Raw genomic sequence first — 18,960 nt, forward strand, 5'->3', positions numbered from 1 at the left:
AAGAAAGAAACAGGCTCGCTCGCTCAAAATAAACGGAGACTCATAGAACCACCACCATCATACCTTGGAAACGACGACATATAGAGTGCAGAAACATGCTTCCCCCTCCCTGCAAAATTCAACCAACAAAATCAAGATTAGGCCTGGTCCCTGGATACAGACAGGTTCTTGACGCCAGTAATCAGCTGGGCACTAACGTCCTGCACGGAGTTAGGTAACAAGGGCGTGTTGTTCGCGTTCAGTGCCTTTTTGGCAGCATCGGCCGCTGACTCGACGAGATCATGGACACTGTGCTCCAGGTCCTCGTCATCATCGTCGTACTCGTCTTCCTCCTCGATGCTAGCATCGCTCTCTATGTCGTCTTCGCCCTCGTCCTCTTCCACATCTTCATCGTCCATGTACTCGTCAGCCCCTTCTTCATCATCCATGTCTTCTTCGTCTTCATCCTCTCCACCTTCAGAAGATGTGAATGAAAACTCGTCCAGTTCGCGCGGCCGTTCGCGCCAGTATGTAAAGTCGGTGAACTCTTCGCCGCCACCCTTGACCATGGTGCTCACGGCGGGGAAGTAATGGTCGACAACTTCATTGATATTCATGTATGTCATCTTGAGCGTGTTAAGACTCAGTAGGTCCATTGATACCTCGGAGTTTGAGTTGATGGTGAAGATTCGGTTGCGTGGCACGTCCACAGTACGATACGAGATTTGGTCAGTCAAACGGTTACCAAATCCAGCATAGAATGGCCGGCTTTCCGATCCATACAAGTTACGGATGTCGCGGAGCGTGGCCATCTTGAAAATGTGAGGTTTCCGCAAGTAGATCTCACGGCGCAGGGCGTGGAAGGTTCTGTCAGGCGATAGGATAGTCGGGCCTCGAGGCAGGCGATATCCGTCTTGAACGATACCGTTTAGGTATGCGCGAGTAGTATCAGACTGTCCCACTGATCGGGAAGTAAGATACATAATGTTGTATCCATTGGCAGCGATATCACTGTACAGTTTGGCAATGCCTGAATGTGTCCAATCACGGCCAATCATGTTCAGCACGTGCCCCAGAGCATCCGATTTTGTGATAGTGCCATCGATATCCGAGATAACAACGGGCGAGTCGTACTTCCAGAGGAACATGTAAGCCTGGCATGTGGCACGGTTCACTGTGAAGCTCATTACATTCTCGCCATTTTTCAGGTTGAGAGCCTTGAGCTGATCGCTGGTCAAACGCAGAGTCTTGGCATAGTTCCGGTTAGGATCACCTGCAGGGGCAATGTCGGACGCAGACGTGGAGGTTCTCGACTGTAATTGCATAGGCCCGGTATCAGACTCTGAGCGACGGTGGGTATGAGAGAGATGGTGATGGTGGGATGGAGCCGAGATATCGCTACCATCACTCTGGTAGCCCGGGTCAGAAGCAGCATCTGCCGAGACGCCGTTTTCGGGGCGCATGGCGGCATCCAGAGTGCGCTTCATCGCTGCCTCTTTGGCTTCTTCGCTGTGGTAGATCCAGAGATTGCCATGCTCGTCTAGGCCAAACAGGGCACCAATGTCATGGTTGCCGTCAAGTTCTTCGGAGAGAATTCTGCGTGCTAGAATTTCAGCTCTTAGAACATCTTCCTCGTTGCTCTTGAAGCCAGTCATGTCGAGCATAAGGTCACCAGTCTCGGTAACCTGGCTAGGTATGTTGGCCGCAGAAAGTTCTCGGGAAAGAGTTAGGGCTCTGTCAATGACTTCCCGAGAAGCATAGGGAAGTAAGGCTTGCGACTGCTCTGTTAGAGGGGAGGCGCTTCCCCTGCTTAGTGGTTGAATAGCGTGGGCTTCTTGGCGGGCTGAGTTGCGAAGGTTCTCGTTGCTAAGAGGAATGTTTGTTTTGAGAGTCTTCCAGTCATCAGACTTTGCCCGTCCTAGGTGGAAGTCCAGCGGTGAAGTGGACAGGGAAGTGAGTGAGCCTAGAGAGAAATATGGGTTGTCAGAGGAGAGTATTTTGAATGAGGCGACTTTCTAGCCTTACCTGCATCGTTTAAATCAGCCGAAGAGGTAGCCAGAACCTTGGGGGACCTTCTAGTGTTGGTTGTCGAGCTGTCGTCCAAGTTGAAAGAGTCGGGATCTTCTTGTAGGTCGTCAACCTTTGCAGGCGATATTTGAGGGCTTGTGGCTGGGGAAGCGAGTGGTGATGTTTGTAGAGCCTGCGGAATGTTGTCGCTAGTCTCAAAGACGAAGAAGGCTTCGCCACCTTCGCCGAGCTTCATGGAATAGTCCTGCTTGACACCATTCACGTTGAACTCGACTTTTTTCTCAAACGGCCTCAGCAGAGAGAACTTGCCGAAGCGAACATGGAATGGCGAGCAGGAGAGAGAGCCATCTTCATGCTCAACGACAATGACGTCGATGGCACCGCTGAGCGTGGCAGGGTTGATGGAGTTCCACGCTGTGGACACTGAGTCGCTAAGATTTCGCACGTATTGCATCTTGGGCAACGTAGTTGAATGGTCCTGGGTGTGTGGTCAAACAAAAGCGAGGGTGGAAACCAGGTTGTAGATCTGGCAGGCGGGATGGATATATCAAGGCCGGGACTCTGAAGCGTTGGGAACCAAGCCAGAGCAACCAAAGCTGGAGCGGTCGGGGGGCTGGCAGGTGTAGGTCTGCTTGTATAGAGATTGGATATGCGAATCTGGTCCGATTCTGGTGTGATGCAATGTAATCTGATGTCAAATGGGACGGATTGGTGGGTGGAATGCGTCTTCGGCCTGCGGAGTGTCTGCGAGCGGATTTCTAGAGTTGTAGCGTCTCACATAAACTAGTCGCGAACAGTTAGAGTGCGTCTTTGGAATCCCGAACTGGCAATCAAGGGATAGGAACAGGAAAGTCGACAATGAAGAGATGGGTGGAACAAGAAAGGCAAAGTCGCAGAGAAGCGGAGCGGCATCAGGACTTTATGGCAAGGAAAAAAGTTCAGCCAAGAAAGGAAGAGGCGACTTGACTAGTGGCAAGCGAAAACAAGGCCAAAGTGCAGAGAAAACGAGAAAACAAAGAGAGACAAAGACTGTATTGATTGAGACAACCAGAAGCGAGGGCGGAGGAGGATGTACAGGAGTTTTCACCAAGGCCTAGAACTTGTCGACAAACGCGACAAGACAAACAAAGGGTGACAATTGTTGGCGTAGCAGAGGGAGGCAATATATTAGCCGCCGTTGAGATTAACTTACAGAGGGCTATAGGCCAGAAGAGCTATCGATAGAGGGGCCGAGTTGAGGATTGGGGGCAAAGAGGGGAGTGTTGGCTGCGGGAGCTGATTGGGTGTATACGGGCACAAGTGCAAATATAAAGCAGCTGATGGTGGGAAGGGGCCGGGCGACAGAAACCACGGCGAAAAGAAATGCGCCAATGATGGGCTCGAAAGTGAGCAGAAGAAGACAAGGGCGAAAAGGAAGAAGAAGAAAAAGAAAAAAATGACGAGCCCGTTAAATCTCGTGATGGAAGGAAAACCCTTAAGCTGAAAAGAGAAAGAGCCGGGTAAACACGCTCCTCCCCCATCCACCGGCCACCCAACGAAGCAAGAACCTACGTATGTCAGTGCAAGTACAGCCTTTTTGTGACACGGGCTGTATCAGGAAGCTTCCTCGCCCAGTTCTTGTGCTTTCTTTTCCTTAGAATGGAAGTTGCTTGCCTCGGCAGACGCAAGCACAAGGATGGTGCGATGCCCACCATCACATCACAGTTATAGTTATAGTTGTGTGTAATTTGGCAAGGACCTGCCTAAAGAGCAGTTACGGCAACGGCAACTGCCCAGACTTGACTAGTCTGAACCACGCCAAAAAAAAGACAAAAAAAAGACCTCAACCCCAAAGCCCCAAAGCATTATGCGATCCTGCAGGGCTAACAACGCCTGTAGCAACCGTGGCAACAGGGGGTTCAGCAGGGCACTTGGCCGCCAGAACACTGCAGGGCAGTGCTGGAAGCCCTGTAGCACCAGCCTAGAGCCCTTGTTCTCAACAAACCACCATGCACTGTCGTCATTCCAGCTAGTCGTTAGTTCACCATATCAAAATAGCCAGCGGCTGCGAGTCATGAGACGCGCCCCAAAACAGGCGCCGCCAGAAGCAGTCTAGGCAATGCCGATAGTCCATCATGTGACGGGCCTGTTTCGGCGTTGATAGTGCGATGTTGACGAAAAAAAATAGCACGACACGCCACAAGCCGAGCCAGCAGCGCTCCCAACAAATGACAGGGCGAGTCGATTCCTGTAGAGCATCACGGCTGCCACCGCATCTTGCTGTCCGTGCTCCTTGGCCACGGCTCAAGGATCAACATTGTCAGATACAGTCTAGCATGTATGGATCAAGGGCAAATGGACGAGCAAGGCAAGGGATCATGGCCGGGGCGCGGTCTGCGTCTGGCCTGGGCGACAAAACACACCAAGGACAGTGAGCGAGTGGGTGCAGAGCCAGCCGGACCTTTGTTGTGCGTTGAAAGGAACACATGGGCTCTGGCTTCTGGTTGGGGCGCATTTCATTGGGCGGCGCGTAGGACGTGCCGGATGTCCAGACTCTCCATCTTGGCCGCATATGTGGACAGGAACACACTAGCACGTCCTGCTCGTACTGGTAGCACTTGTCTGCCCTTGTGCCCGGTCTGCCCGGTCCGCCCAGCCATTCGCACCGGCTCCCCATGCCGTCACTCGGCGTCATTTGCAGTCTTCCTCTCGCTGCGCCTTTTTCTTGCGTCTTCCTTCTTCCCTTCCCCATCATCTTTATTCCCGCACCGCCGCCACACCGCAGCGGTCCCTTGTCGCCGTCCATGTCTTGATCGGAAACTTCTGCTCAGACTCTTCCTGCATCTCTGCCTGCTGATCCTGGCAATCACACAAGAATCACAAGCTAAAATTCAACAAACTTCTCAATGCCGGGCTGTAGCATTTGTACGAATAACTTTATGAAGATAGCAAGATAAGATGAACGATAAGCCCCACTGCCAGCTGCCAACTTCCTATGGGCTTCTACGGGCTTTTTATCATAGCCAATCAACAACAGCAAATTCTTGACGAGTCAGCCAGACCCTCTTATCGGCCAATGAGAAGCTGCGCTTCAAGCTACTGCTTAATTTTTTTTTAGACGACAAGCCATAGCCATGAGAGTGACGATGTGAGATGCACCAACACTGCCTGCGATTTGATGCCCATTGAACCATTTCTGGGAGACTCCATTGGCTAATAACCCTTCCATTGCTCTATCCGCACTCATACGCAGCTCTTGTGACGCTCCACCCGACATTGACCGCCTATGCGCTTGGCTCTCCGGCTCCTAGAACGTGCCTTCGCAAGACCACCAGCTCGAGTCGGACTCTCTGCATCGCTCCATCTGCACTTCTCGTCTCCCGTTCACCACAGAACACACTTCCACATCATGGCTGACGCAGCTCCCCCGTGTACTGCCCCGCAGAAGCGCGCCAAGCCCCAAAGCGGCCGGCCGTGGAAGAAGAAGACGAAGCGCGAGAAGAACATTACCCAGGGCTCTTCCGAGGATGTTTTGCGCATGGATCTGCTTGCGCTTATGAAGGAGAGAGGCATCAACCCCGAGGCGCCCGTAGATTTCAGTGCCCTGCCTGCGCCTGGTTCTGAAATTGATGTCGAGGTGCATGAGCTCTCTTCCACTGGCGACGGTCTAGCCATCCAAAAGGACTCCGACATCACCCAAATCTATACCGTGCCCTTTGTCGTTCCTGGGGATGTGGCGCGGATAAAGGTTGTGCGCCACTTGATCCCAGACAAGCACTCCATGGCCGATTTCATTAGTGTCGTAACACCGTCGCCGCGCCGCGATGACTCCCGCGTGCAATGCCAATACTTTTCCAAGTGTGGTGGCTGCCAGTTTCAGATGCTCGACTACGCCGACCAGCTAGGTCTCAAGAAGCGTATTGTTGAAAAGGCATTTTTGAATTTCTCTGGGATCAATCTCCCGGTGCCTGTTGGCGACACCATCGGCAGCCCTCTCCAGTTTGGCTACCGGACCAAGTTGACGCCCCATTTTGACGGCCCCCCTGGCGGCCGCGCCTTGAAGCGCAGCGGCAAGAAACCGCAGTTTGACGGCGTTCCAGATATTGGCTTCATGCTCAAGGGCCGCCGCAAGGTGCTGGACATTGAAGACTGCCCCATCGGTACGCCTGTGGTGCGCAAGGGCGTCATCAACGAGCGCAAACGTGTGGCTGAAAACATAGACCAATACTCGCGCGGCGCAACCTTGCTGGTGCGTGAAAACACCAAGCGATACCCCAAGGGCAGTGCCGAGATTCCTGCCGAGATCAACGATGTGGACACCGTCATGGCCGAGGAGGGGGAGTTTGTTGATGTCAAGACGTACGAGACTAATGCGCTTGCCATGACCACCGAGTACGTCAACGGCAAGCTCTTCACGAACCCGGCCGGCTCGTTCTTCCAAAACAACAACTCCATCCTGAAGCCGTTCACCGAGTACGTGCGAGCCAACGTACACCCGCCGTCCACGACAGCCGAGACCTCGCCCATCAAATACCTAATCGACGCCTACTCGGGTTCCGGCCTATTCACCATCTCGCTGTCGGACCTGTTCGTCAACAGCGTCGGCATCGACATTGCCGAGCAGTCCATCACATATGCGCGTGACAACGCCCGCCTCAACGGCATGTCTGACGAGCGCTGCTCGTTCATTGCTGCCGACGCTGGCGAACTGTTCAAGAGCGTGACGTATGCGCCCGACGAGACGCTGGTCATCCTTGATCCGCCGCGCAAGGGCTGCGACGAGGACTTTTTAAGTCAGCTGCTGCGCTTTGCGCCGAAGCGCATCATCTACATCTCCTGCAATGTGCATACCCAGGCCCGCGATGTCGGCTTTTTGGTGCGCGGCGGCGAGGACTCCGAGGGCTACACATACGAGGTTGAGAGTTTGCGCGGCTTCGACTTCTTTCCGCAGACAGGACATGTTGAGGGTGCTTGCGTTATGTCTAGGGTAGAGAAGAAGCCTACGGAGGCTGTGTAATGTGGTTACTTTACAAAGTGTAGTTATCTTTTGTAGATTAGACACTATGAATCTTCCAATCATGACTTTAGAATCAAGCGGAATCATTGAATCAACTGTCACATGAGGTGCTAAACCCCAAACAAAATTTACTGCAGCTTGTATAGCATCACTGGTAATCTTGACATGTATGTTCATCTTTCCATCTGATGCCAGGACTCAAAAGTAACGGGTTGCCTCAGCCATTCATTTACGGCTTAAGCATCCTTGTTCTCCAAAAGAATCTTGAGTGCCCCCACAATCACCTCAATCACCTCAGGCCGTCTGCTGGTCTTTGCACAGGCCATCAAAACCTGTACGCCATTGCTCTCCTGTACCCGCTTTCTCGCTCTTTCGCCCGCCGCCGAGTCAGCCGACAGCATGTTATACATGATGACAGCAGCGCGGTGGCGGAGATCCTCGTTTTCCTCGTCGCACATGCCAATGATGGTACGAAGGCCCTTTTCACGCGACAGGATGCCATCAATGACTCCGTCAAAGTTGGAAATCGAGGCTAGTGCGCCTCCGGCAGCGCTGCGGATGCCTTCGTCCTCGGCATCGGCTAGAGCAAGCATAATGTGCAGGCGATTGTTGGCCTGCGGAGTTCCATCGGCATAGAGTGCAATTCCGTCAGGTCCCTGCACTAGATTGCATACCAACTCAACTGTCGCTTTGCATATCATGGGGTTGTTGGCTAGCATTAGATCCTCAATCTTGCCCCACGAGCTACGAATAATTACCTTTTGAGTGTCGGTGTCATTCATGGATGCTAGGTTGGTTAAAGCCATGAGGCCTTCAAATGTAGGGAGTAGATTTCTGCGACCTGACGATTCATCAGGCGTTAAAAGTGTAAGGAGCGGTGGGATCGCCATGTGCTGTGAGATGTTGCTGTTGCCACCAAACACCATGGCCGGGTTGGTACTGATGAGGATCCACGCAAGGGCATGTGATGCCATGTATTTACCCACTTCCTGCGATTCAGGAAGAGCCGCCCAGATACCGAGTAACAAGCGAACAGCACCCTGTTGCGCCAGGTTACCTCGTGTTGTCTTGTTGGAAGCGATGGAGTTTATAATGTTTGCAACCAACAGCAGCGAGGCAGGTGATCCGTTTTTACTATGGGTGACCAGCACGGGGACAATGCCAGCCTCGAATACCCGCTTGCAGCGCTCCTCGACGTGGCTGTCATCGTCCAAGGGATTAGGGGCTGCCAGTTTTCCTGCTGCATTGGCATAGGCTTTGAGCTGGTTCATCTTTTGCTCCTCGTCGCTCAGGATGGGACGGAAGCGTGTGAGGTTAACCAAGATGCTAAGGGCACCATAGGTCAACGGAGACCGCGGCGGGGCATTTTCGAGCTCCTTGATAAGATTCTTCAAAAAGTTGGGATCGCGAGAGAGGGACTCCTTGACCTGTGGTCGCAGAGAGGCGTATGCTAGGCCTTCAATGGCCTGGCTGTGACTTTTGTCTCGATCATTCTCCACCAGCATACCCGTAAACATGGTTGAAAGGTCTTCGATGCTGATGGTAGCTGTAGTGACCCTTTTCTCGGGATCATTACTCGGTGGGGTAGCGATGGCCTTGATTCTGCTGGTCAGTCAGTCAACTAATAGATGAGACACGATGGGCGAAGGGGCCGACGCACCTGAAGCTTCGCCAAAATCACGGCCGCTAGCTTCTGGACTTGCTGGGAATGTCTCCTCATGGAGATGGAGCCCTCTTGTTGGTCAAACTGAGGCTCGGTAGCCTTGGGCTTGAGATTGCCCTCGAGGTCTTGGTCGACGATTTCGTCCAACCATTCAACACAATACTTCTGAACGGCTTCTCTGCAAAGGCTGTTCATGCAGGCGGCGTTTAACATTTCGAGACAGGCTGTCTCAACTTTGCGGCTTTTCCACTTCCGGCTCATCAGGGGGGCGAGACTAGATAGAAAGCCCTCCTTGAGGAACACCTCGGCAGTGACGTCAGGGATGACAGGGAAGGCAGCGGCAGCCACGCAAAAGGCCACAATGTAGTCGTCGTAGGTGCCACGATTGACACGGCCAAAGAAAAAGGTCTTAAGGTTTTCGGCGCCCTGTTCGCCGGCTGCTTGGAAATAGGCCGACATGGTGAGTGTGGCGTGACCACGCACTGTGTCGGGCTGGCGCATATCCAGATACCCCAGTAGCGTGTCAACGCACTCGGCGTCTATCACGCGAGTCAAAGACTGATAGTCTTTGCTGGACTGGGCTGCCTTGTCCTCGCTGAGATACTTGGTCAGCTGATCCAGATCTTTGCAGGTGCCCTCGTCTTCCTGGCCGCCCTCCATCAGCCGCGCGATGATGAGCTGGGTCTCATCTTCGGCGGCTGTATACGTGATAGCGGGGGCACCAGTAGCTGAAGCCATGGCGGATAACGTAGAGACAAGTTGAAGGGGCTAAAAAGAGACTGTGGCCAGATGTTGTATTGGAGCAGATGGCGATGGATATGGAATCATGAAAACTGGCTGTTGCTGCAAAAGAATACAGAGCCTCCAAAAATCGGATTAAACGGAAAGGCGGTTGAAAGGATGTTAGTGGACACGACGGAGAAGAAGAAGCTTGGAGCTGCCCCTCCAGAGCATGGGTTCGCTTATCTTATCGGAGCTTATATCAGAGATTTATGTCGATCAGATCATGGTCACGTGAACTGGCGTCACCTCGGTTTCACCTCGACGCATCAAGGGAATTCTTTTCGTGTCAGGGCTTTTTAATTGAGCCCAGTGCAGCCTTGTGCCCGTGTATCTCGATCTGTCAGCCTGCCCGACCTCACCTCTTGGACCATAGGGGCTGCGAGTGACGGCAACACAACATACGCGACAACAGTCTTCACCTGGGCTGTCTCCCACCAATCCTGAGCCTAGGCGACTCCAATCAGACAGTGCGCACGACCAGCCATCCACAGAGACACGTCTATCGGCCGCATCTTCACCCACCGTTACATTGCAGAAGCCTTAATCCACGTGCTACCACCATGAACGCCGTTGACGCTTCGGACCACTTCGAGGTGTCCGGCGACAGCACCGACTCAGCCGCGTCCATTCTGGCCATAATAATCGACACGAACCCGCGGGCATGGGCTGCGCTCAACGACAGTCTCCCTCTCTCCAAGGCCATCGCCAACATCCTGGTCTACCTCAATGCCCACATGGCTCTGGGCACGGCGAACCAAGTCGCCATCATCGCTTCACATACAAACTGCGCTGCATGGCTCTATCCGCAACCACAAATACCCGCGCCCGCGCCAATAGAAGCCGACGGCGATGTCGCCATGCAAGACGCCCAGGCGCCGCCCAAGACCAGCTCGGTGCACAAGGAAGCCGCGCTGATTCACGTCGAGAATACTGTTATCAGCAGCTATGAACGGCTCGTCGCAAACACCACAGAGGCTGACATTAGCTGTACCACCACACAACTGTCAGGCGCCCTCACCCTGGCGCTGAACTACATCAACAGAGTCTTTCTCAACATCAATGCCGCCAAGGCAGGCCCGGCCGACGAAGAATCCACAAAGGACGCCTCCAAGCCACGCATCAGCGGGCGGATTCTTGTCGTCTCTGTCTCCGACTCCGAGCCGTCGCAATACATACCCACCATGAATGCCGTCTTTGCTGCTGCCCATAGCAGCATCTCAATCGACACTCTCGCCCTCTGTGGCGACGCCACCCTCCTCCAGCAAGCCGGCTTCATCACCAACGGCACCTTTCTGCGCGCACCGGAACCCCGTGGTCTTCTCCAGTATCTCATGGTCGGCTTTTCAAGCGACAATGAAATTGCTGCGCGGCTGATCCCCGCCTCCCACAACACCGTCGACTTCCGTGCTGCCTGCTTCTGTCATGGCTCCGTGGTGGATACCGGCTTCGTCTGCTCCATCTGCCTCAGTATCTTTTGTGAGGTGCCCCCAGAGTCAGAGTGCTTGACATGTGGCACAGTGCTGCAACTCGGCTCATACGGCGCAAAACCAGCGGTTGTGCCGCGCAAGAAGAAAAAGAAGAAGAAGGCTTTGGCTAATGGAAGCACGAGGGACGAAACCGGCAGCGCAACTCCTAGGGCATAGAGTATTCATCAAAAAAAGGTACAGTCCCGAGCTTGGGCTTCTGTTGGAGGCATCCTTTCTACGGAATCATCTCATCACGTGGAATTCACTCCCGTAAAACATACATGACTATAATGCAGTAAAATAGAATAAAGACTAGACACTACCAAAAAACTGATGCCGAAAATCCATTTCGAACACCCCAACGCCAAGTACAATTAAACTGACAAAACAAAACTAGTTAGTGGCTCAAACATAAAGGCTATGCCCTCACCCGGCGGGCGCCTCGAGCAACCGGATTCGAGGCTTTAGCACGACGTCTAGACATTACACACAACGGTTCTTTATCGTTGCCAGCCATTGATGCTATGGCAAATGAGTCCGTGTTGTGTGCAAAGTGGAAGTAAACTCCGTTTTTAGTTTGCTTGACAGCAAGAACTCCAATGGCTGCTGGGGCTGGAGAATAAAGGACGCCGGGATGATTCATAAAGTCTTGTTTGATAAATGAGTCCATGACGGCATCTTCGTCGTCTTCGGGGACGTCTCTCCCAGAGTCACCCTGGCGAGTCCCCTGATACATGCGCTCAGCACATTTCTGAGAAGCCAGTGTCGTTGACATGTGTTCGCCAGTACCGCTGGTAACAGTTGCAATGGAAACTCCATCTTCGTCGTTAGGATGTTTGCTAATAACAGCTGCGCCCACGCCAACAAGAGCAGCAGGTCCTACACGACCCTGATGTTTCATGCCAATTCCGCCCGACGAGGCAGCTGCGGCAATGTTGCCTAAATAGTCTATAGCAATGGCCCCAACTGTGTCGACAATATCGTCTTCCTTTATAGAGGGTACGGCACTCTCAAAATGCGTATAAATGCCAGATAAGACTCTATCAACATCACTGCAGACTCGCTTTCTAGGGAATTGGCTGCTTGGCGAGCGGGAGCCTTGATTTGAGGCAGAAGCATCCTTGGTCCCTTTGGAATTGGCATCGAATGATGGGGCCGCAGGTTCTGAACCAGATATAGAAGCTGTGTGTTCGCATCTTTTGGATGAGGAAAACAATTGGGGTTTCATCGTAGATGACATGGCTTGGTCGTTTTCAAAAGAACCTGATATGCGGTGTATGGGTAGCTCGGAATAGGTGATTGGGAGAGAGTGGTAATGAGCGTCAACCATTGAAATTTCCTCGTTGGTTTCTTCACGTTTAAGCTTGACTATGTATGCTGCCCGTTGAAGCTCCCGCCTCCATCGAATGAAGCGTTCCCTAGAACCCTGCGATACGAGAAGCTCGTTGCGCAACAGAGACATGCCATGTGTATAGGCAAAATTGGCAGCACCTTTACCAACAAGGAGGTTTGGCGGGACACGACGAAGAGAAAGGGGAATTTGGCTTGTTTCCAGTATCATCTTGGCTAGGAGTACAGGATTCTTTACATCTAAATCGAGAAATGGGTTAGTTTAGCGTTTTTGGTGATGGGAGAGGATATTTCCATACGGGGAACAGCGCCACAAGCTCCACTTCGGCCAAGATGGTCAACAACAATAGCATCGGCCTCTACCCGGCCATCTATAGTTAAATTTGAACCGAAGCCAGCGTTTGTCAACTCGGAATCTTCGAGTGCCGCGACCGCAGCAGCAGCAGCTTCGACTGCCGTTCCGCCGGCTCGAAGGACAGCCATAGCAAGATTACAGGCACTGCCAGAGATTAGTATTGTTTCTCCAAAATGGACGCTATAACCCACTTTCTGCAAACTGCCAGATGAAGGCTTTCGTTGTGTGTGCTGTGGAATCCAGCACCGGCGTGAACAAAGATGCCCATGACAGGGCTTTTAGGGTGTGAGAATGGAGGGCTTCTGTCCTCATCAGAGGGGCCTCTGTCACAGACAGACATAATTTGATAGGCTATTAGTATAGATACAAATATCAGTATTTTTAAGTGTTCAAAAAAGTAGAGGTGCTATCTCGAGACGGCGTCGGTGGGCGTGGTGTTGACACCGGACCGTTGTAGGATAAATGCAACCCAAAATGTAGGGTTAGAAGGCTGGCCTGGTAGTACAAGATGGCGATAGAATAACGTCCTGAAGAGGTCTACCAAGATTCGTCGTAGGAAAATACCAGAGGCTGGTGGCAAAATTGGAATGAAAAGAGAAGAGGAGAAGGGAAGTTTTTTTCTTGCGGCATGGCCTGGTTAAAGAGGAAAAAAAACAAGTGAAGCCTGGCCCTGGATGGGAGACATAACGGCTGCCACTTACAGCAGTTGCCTGTTCTAATGTGCTAGTTACCTGTGTTTCTTTTGGAAGAGCCAATCAGTGCGGCTTATTGACGGAGGTTGCCTAGAGCTTTGGCATATTCACATGCAGTGGTAGTTGCTAGTTGGTGATACGGCGAGGTAGTGACTTATACGTGGAGTTCTAAGTTGATCAGCTCTATGAAGCAAGTAATAGGTTAGGGTTAGGGCTAGTAGAAGCAGTGGCATTTGGACACAGAATAATCAGAGCAATGAAGGCATATTACGTGAAGACAGATGTACATACATATTACAAGTTTTGCAGCCACTCCGAGGCAAACGGCCGACTACCGTTTTATTTGCATGATCTCGGCGTAAATCACCAACGAGGGTGTAAATCACCAACGAGACGTCGAGTGAATGTGTATGCACTGAAATGCATTCATACCGACCAAAAGTCTGGCGACACTGTCCCCGTGACCCTGCACGTGCTCAGACCACATTGCCAATCGCAGCGTAATACCAGCAGGCAGTCCGGTCCCTTGGAAGCTTGCCTAGCTTAGTGGGGCTGCCAGCATTCTAAAGAGGCTGGCTGCTAGCATGGCAAAGGTCGTTACAACTGGAGAAGCTCGTGGCACTGTACTGACTGTAACTACTGTGTGTGGCTCAGTTTACCAAATCCCTCCTTCGTCATCATCCAGCAACGATCGCAGGTGTTTGATGCCAGAACCTCGCCTCGCAACTCTGACGACTTGATAGACGACGGGCCATTGCCACTTTTTGCTATTTAGCTGCCTGCCGCTTTTTCTACCACACGCCATGGCAAACCAAACTCCCGCCGTTGTCATGGACAAGTAAGCTCCTTTCCCCATTACTCGGCTGCTGGTGATGCTTCGCGGCCGCCCCGCTTCAGGTCCTCATGGCATTGGACACACACCCGGGCCTGGCCGCATTGAAGCTCGCAGCCGCCGGCTAGCTTCGTATCGTGACTGGCCTTAGCTAATGTGTCTGTTGTTTTTAGCGGAACGGGTTTCTCCAAGCTCGGTATGCGCAATCCATCTCCCGTATTGATGCTGGCGCGAAAGCGTCGAAGCCCTCCTTCTGCCAAAGCTCCCGCCTGCTCCGTCGGTATATGTCGCATCTAACCGCCGCCTCATCGATCCCTTTGCATTCTAGGTTTTGCTGGAAACGACTCTCCCTCGTTTGTGTTCCCGACTGCCATCGCGACCAAGAACTCAGCATCCGGCGCCAGCGGCACCGGCTCGGGTCGCCCGGCCGTTGCCAACAAACCCTCGTTCCTCACCGGAGGTGCTGGACCTGGCAGCCATCTAAACTCTAAGCGTGGCACCGAGGATCTGGACTTTTTCATCGGTGACGAGGCTATCGCTGCCTCTGGCGGTCCTGGTACGCCCCCATACTCAACTGCTCCATACATGGCCAATGCTCATTGTGCTAACTGATGACGTAGGATATGGACTTCACTACCCTATCCGCCACGGTCAGGTCGAGAACTGGGTATGGGCATCTCAAACGACACGCTAGCGATCAACATGTCTCAATGATACTAATCAAGATGTGATGTAGGATCATATGGAGCGCTTCTGGTCCAACTCGATTTTCAAGTACCTGCGTGTCGAGCCCGAGGACCACTTCTTCCTTCTTACCGAGCCTGTTTGTGTCCCCAATATGCCTTGATTACATACTTGATACTCGAAGCTAACCACTTCTTGCTCCATAGCCGCTGAACCCTCCCGAGAACCGTGAGAACACCGCCGAAATCTTTTTTGAGTCCTTTAACTGCGCTGGCATGTACATTGCCGTCCAGGCTGTGCTTGCCCTCGCGGCCTCGTGGACTTCCTCCAAGGTCCATGATCGGTCGTTGACCGGTACCGTTATCGACTCCGGTGATGGTGTAACTCACGTCATTCCTGTTGCCGAAGGTTATGTCATTGGTTCCTCGATCAAGTCGATTCCCATTGCTGGTCGCGACATTACCTACTTTGTGCAGTCACTTCTGCGTGATCGTGGCGAGCCCGATTCGTCTCTGCGCACTGCTCAGGAGATCAAGGAGCAATACTGCTACGTCTGCCCTGACATTGTCAAGGAGTTCTCCCGTTTTGACCGCGACCGCAGCCGTTTCATTAAGCACGTCGTGGCTCATCCAGGTGGCCGCCAGGTCTCTATTGACGTTGGCTACGAGCGTTTCATGGCTCCCGAAATCTTCTTCAACCCTGAAATCTACAGCTCCGATTTCCTGACTCCTCTCCCTGTGGTGGTCGATAATGTCATTCAGTCGTCGCCCATTGACGTAAGACGAGGACTTTACAAGAACGTTGTGCTGTCTGGTGGTAGTACTCTGTACAAGGACTTTGGCCGCAGATTACAGCGTGATATCAAACAGCTTGTTGACGCCCGCATCCGTGCCAGCGAAGTCCGCAGTGGTGGCGCCAAGAGTGGCGGTCTGGATGTGCAGGTCATCACTCACAAGCGGCAACGCCATGGTCCCTGGTTCGGTGGCAGTCTGCTGGGTCAGACTCCAGAGTTCCGCTCATACTGCCACACCAAAGCCGAGGTAGGTCATTTTCTAATACCTGTTATATTTGCAACAACACCGGACTAACTGAATGAATAGTACCAAGAGTATGGTCCCAGCATTGTGCGGAGATTCGCTCTGCTTGGTGGCCCCGGTGGTGCATAAGCGACTGTCTTCGCTACCTTGTGAAGTGCACCTCTTTCGAAACACGGGATGCGCCTTTTGAAAAGAACTCTTCCTCTTGAAATCAACGAATTGCCGTATATGCGCAGTTTGTTCCGATCATTGGCGCGTTTAGGATGCAGCTTCACGGCGCAAGCAAGCAAGCAACTATCTTCTTTTTTTTTGGTCCAGCTTGTTGACTTGGCACAGTGTCGGGCTGCCGTCAGGGTTATGATATGAGTTTATTACCAGTCAAGCGTCTTTTTAAACTTCCAGTTCAGTATTTCAGATTATCTATTCTTCATACCACATGAACATCTTGAACATGCTACGTACACGATTTCTACATGAGATGAGAGGAATTAATGGCATGACGTGACGGCTATCCTAGTAATCTCTCTACGAATTGGGACGGTCGAGTACTGACTGACTGTGCATGTGTTCTTCAATGCTTTTGTTGCTGGTCTACATGGTGACACGTGGGTTTTTGTTTATACGAACCAGAGCTGGCCGAGCTTCGACACGGCGTGGCCGTCCATATTGCCAGGGCCCCAAAAGAATGCAGGTATGTCTTCAAGGCTAAGGCATTTGTGAAAGTATTGAGCATTGAGATACTTCATGTGCTACGGGGTTGATTTCACAATACACGTTGGCGAGGTTTAGAGATGGGGGAATGCAAGAAAAAGCCCCCCAAAAAAAAACAGTGGTTAACTAGTACCTAGTTACATGACAGAGTTTGCGATAGACGTGGCAAGAAACAAGGAGATATACGACAATAGGAGAGGGAGAAGAAGAAAAAAAAAGTATTGCAGAAATAAAAACCACGAAAAAGATAAAAAAAAAAAGAAGAAAAAAAAACGCCATGTCATCAGGGAAAATAGCAATATGAAAAAAAAACAAAATATATCAACCCCTCCCTCTGTATAGTCTCCTCCACCTCTTCCCCATTTTCCATTGCCCACTCTAGAGTTTGCCGGCCCCAGTGTTCCCGCTCGTTTTGCCCTGATCCGTCGCCGCGTTGAATTTTTGATTCTTTGTTATTTTTTTCTTTTGAGCCAAGACGGTGAGGGTTGGTTGGGGAGCAGCAGCTAGAGTTTGGGAAGCACAAGAAAGACAAAATGTGCACGAGAATGCGTCTATGTGTGTGCATGTGTTCTACGAGAGGTGGTAGGTTGATAGTAGCCTGGTCCCCCGACCGCCGACAAGCAGAGAAAACAAGAAAAAAACGAGAGCACGTATCTCGAGCACGGTCAAGGTGTCTGTTGTTTGTCTCTGTGTCTAAGAAAGCAATCGGGCCTGAGTTCAGAGATACGCAAGAAGCACCAAGTCCCATAATGTTCTGGCCCGTCTACACCTCCTTGAGACCAAACGACTGGCGCCACTTTCTGTGGTAAGGAGCGGCAAGGTTATCACAGCTGCGCTCGCCACTGGTAGTGCAGTCATTGAAGGTGATGACAAAGTCGCCTTCTTGGTACTGGGCACCAGTGGTGGAGTGCTGGTATGAGTTGATGATGCGTTGGGGGATCAGGCCAAGTCTAGACAAGATGGTGGGGTGCCATTGGATGATGTGCTCCTAAGAAGGGAGTGTTAGTGAATGTTGGGGGCAGCTTTAGAACACCGGGGCAGAAGACTTACAAGAGCATGGGTGTCGGCACGCTGGAAGTTGTAGCTGCGGTACAGAGGATCAAACCAGGTATCCAGGAAGAACTTGGCCCACTCGCCATTGCGGATTACGAAGCTAGAGTCAACCACACCCTTAGAATCCTGAGTAATGGCTAGATCAATGTCCTCGCCACGGAGGTGGCCAAAGGTCTTGATGATGCCGTCAGGGGGCACTATCGACTGGTCGCGGATAATGGTCTTGTCGAGCTTGGCATTGGTGAGGATATCGCGCTCGGGCTTGACAGCGGGGTCCATGATGAGAGAGTTCTGATCCAGGTACCAGAAGAACTTGGCTTCGGGGTACTTGGCCATGGCATGGCGCATGGCAACGACCTTGGTCCACGACATCGGAGCACCATTCAGATTGTAGTCGCCAGCCTTGGCGAAAAAGGTACCGTAGCCTAGAGACATATTTCATGTTAGCCCATGACTCGCAAGGGCTTCTGGAAGCTCGTTCGGGCGGTTTATTTTCTGCGGTTGAGTGCCGTATTCATGATACTCGATGCGGCCACCCGTGAAGTGAAGCTTATCTTGTACAGCAGTGCGCCCACACGCTTGCACAAGCTGCAGCTATGGCTAGCTGAGTGGTTACACTGACAGGAGAGCAGCAGAGTGAAGCAAAAGGCAAGGAGAAACATAAGAGAAAACTAGACATACCGTTCTTCTTAGCATACGATAGGCGATTCTCTTCAATGTTCTTGACGTAGGCCTGGGAGTGGCCTGCATTTTCGAAAGCTGTCACGACGACGACGGGAGGCTCGCCCTTGACAATACGCGGCTTGGGCCGATTTGAGGCATTGGAGTTGCCCGAGAACAGATACCAAAAGCCAAAGATGACAAGGAAGATGGTGCCAAAGAGCCTGATGTGGGCTTTCCGCACCGAAGGCATCTTGGAGCGGCGCGGCTTGAAAGGCGGCGGATTGGAGTCTTTCCGCGCTGGATAGGCGTAATGCATGGCGGCGGTGTTGTGATGGCGAATCGGAGGGATGGAAAGCGAGTGAAGCCACGTAAGGCTAGTGCGGGAGACGCAATGGGGAGAATTGAAATGAGCGGATGTCGAGCGGTGATGTGATGGTCTTGGCCAACTGTCGAGAAGAAGAGCGACCGGAGGACAGTGAACCAAGAGCTAGAGGCGAGGTGTCGGGGGACTGATCACGCAGAAAGGCTGGCACCAGAGCAGGGCTCAACCCACAAAAAGGCAAGAAAAAAGTCAACGAGGTTTGGCTGGTGTTGCGTGCGATGGAAGAACCCAGAGCAGAGTTGGCTGTGGCCGAGGGGTGCAATTGGTGGTGTTCTGCACTCTTTCG

The 18,960-nt window shown here is 52.2% G+C and overlaps 7 protein-coding genes across 7 annotated transcripts; 3 read left to right on the forward strand and 4 right to left on the reverse strand.

The window, feature by feature from the left end:
- Positions 1-137: 137 nt before the first annotated feature.
- Positions 138-2,461, reverse strand: BROUX77_001251 (uncharacterized protein; the record flags this gene model as incomplete). Its single annotated transcript, XM_073745660.1, has 2 exons — positions 138-1,942; positions 2,005-2,461. 2 exons carry the CDS (start codon positions 2,459-2,461, stop codon positions 138-140), a joined length of 2,262 nt encoding a protein of 753 aa, XP_073609486.1.
- A 2,811-nt stretch (positions 2,462-5,272) lies between these two features.
- On the forward strand, positions 5,273-7,003 carry BROUX77_001252 (uncharacterized protein; the record flags this gene model as incomplete). Its single annotated transcript, XM_073745661.1, has 1 exon — positions 5,273-7,003. The coding sequence occupies one exon, from the start codon at positions 5,273-5,275 to the stop codon at positions 7,001-7,003; it is 1,731 nt and encodes a 576-aa protein (XP_073609487.1).
- Positions 7,004-7,239: 236 nt separating this feature from the next.
- Positions 7,240-9,404, reverse strand: BROUX77_001253 (uncharacterized protein; the record flags this gene model as incomplete). Its single annotated transcript, XM_073745662.1, has 2 exons — positions 7,240-8,598; positions 8,664-9,404. The coding sequence occupies 2 exons, from the start codon at positions 9,402-9,404 to the stop codon at positions 7,240-7,242; spliced, it is 2,100 nt and encodes a 699-aa protein (XP_073609488.1).
- A 605-nt stretch (positions 9,405-10,009) lies between these two features.
- On the forward strand, positions 10,010-11,092 carry BROUX77_001254 (uncharacterized protein; the record flags this gene model as incomplete). Its single annotated transcript, XM_073745663.1, has 1 exon — positions 10,010-11,092. The coding sequence occupies one exon, from the start codon at positions 10,010-10,012 to the stop codon at positions 11,090-11,092; it is 1,083 nt and encodes a 360-aa protein (XP_073609489.1).
- A 241-nt stretch (positions 11,093-11,333) lies between these two features.
- BROUX77_001255 (uncharacterized protein) lies at positions 11,334-12,960 on the reverse strand (the record flags this gene model as incomplete). The annotated part of the gene is made up of 3 exons (XM_073745664.1): positions 11,334-12,505; positions 12,565-12,764; positions 12,812-12,960. The coding sequence occupies 3 exons, from the start codon at positions 12,958-12,960 to the stop codon at positions 11,334-11,336; spliced, it is 1,521 nt and encodes a 506-aa protein (XP_073609490.1).
- A 1,155-nt stretch (positions 12,961-14,115) lies between these two features.
- On the forward strand, positions 14,116-15,994 carry BROUX77_001256 (uncharacterized protein; the record flags this gene model as incomplete). Its single annotated transcript, XM_073745665.1, has 7 exons — positions 14,116-14,150; positions 14,318-14,340; positions 14,473-14,700; positions 14,765-14,811; positions 14,881-14,967; positions 15,035-15,868; positions 15,929-15,994. 7 exons carry the CDS (start codon positions 14,116-14,118, stop codon positions 15,992-15,994), a joined length of 1,320 nt encoding a protein of 439 aa, XP_073609491.1.
- Positions 15,995-17,339: 1,345 nt separating this feature from the next.
- BROUX77_001257 (uncharacterized protein) lies at positions 17,340-18,608 on the reverse strand (the record flags this gene model as incomplete). The annotated part of the gene is made up of 3 exons (XM_073745666.1): positions 17,340-17,564; positions 17,627-18,054; positions 18,311-18,608. The coding sequence occupies 3 exons, from the start codon at positions 18,606-18,608 to the stop codon at positions 17,340-17,342; spliced, it is 951 nt and encodes a 316-aa protein (XP_073609492.1).
- Between the last annotated feature and the right edge of the window lie 352 nt (positions 18,609-18,960).

The sequence above is a fragment of the Berkeleyomyces rouxiae genome, assembly GCF_048999995.1.
Source record: "Berkeleyomyces rouxiae strain 22BRR77 chromosome Unknown BrBRR77_ptg000001l, whole genome shotgun sequence".
In the NCBI taxonomy this organism is placed as follows: domain Eukaryota; kingdom Fungi; phylum Ascomycota; class Sordariomycetes; order Microascales; family Ceratocystidaceae; genus Berkeleyomyces; species Berkeleyomyces rouxiae.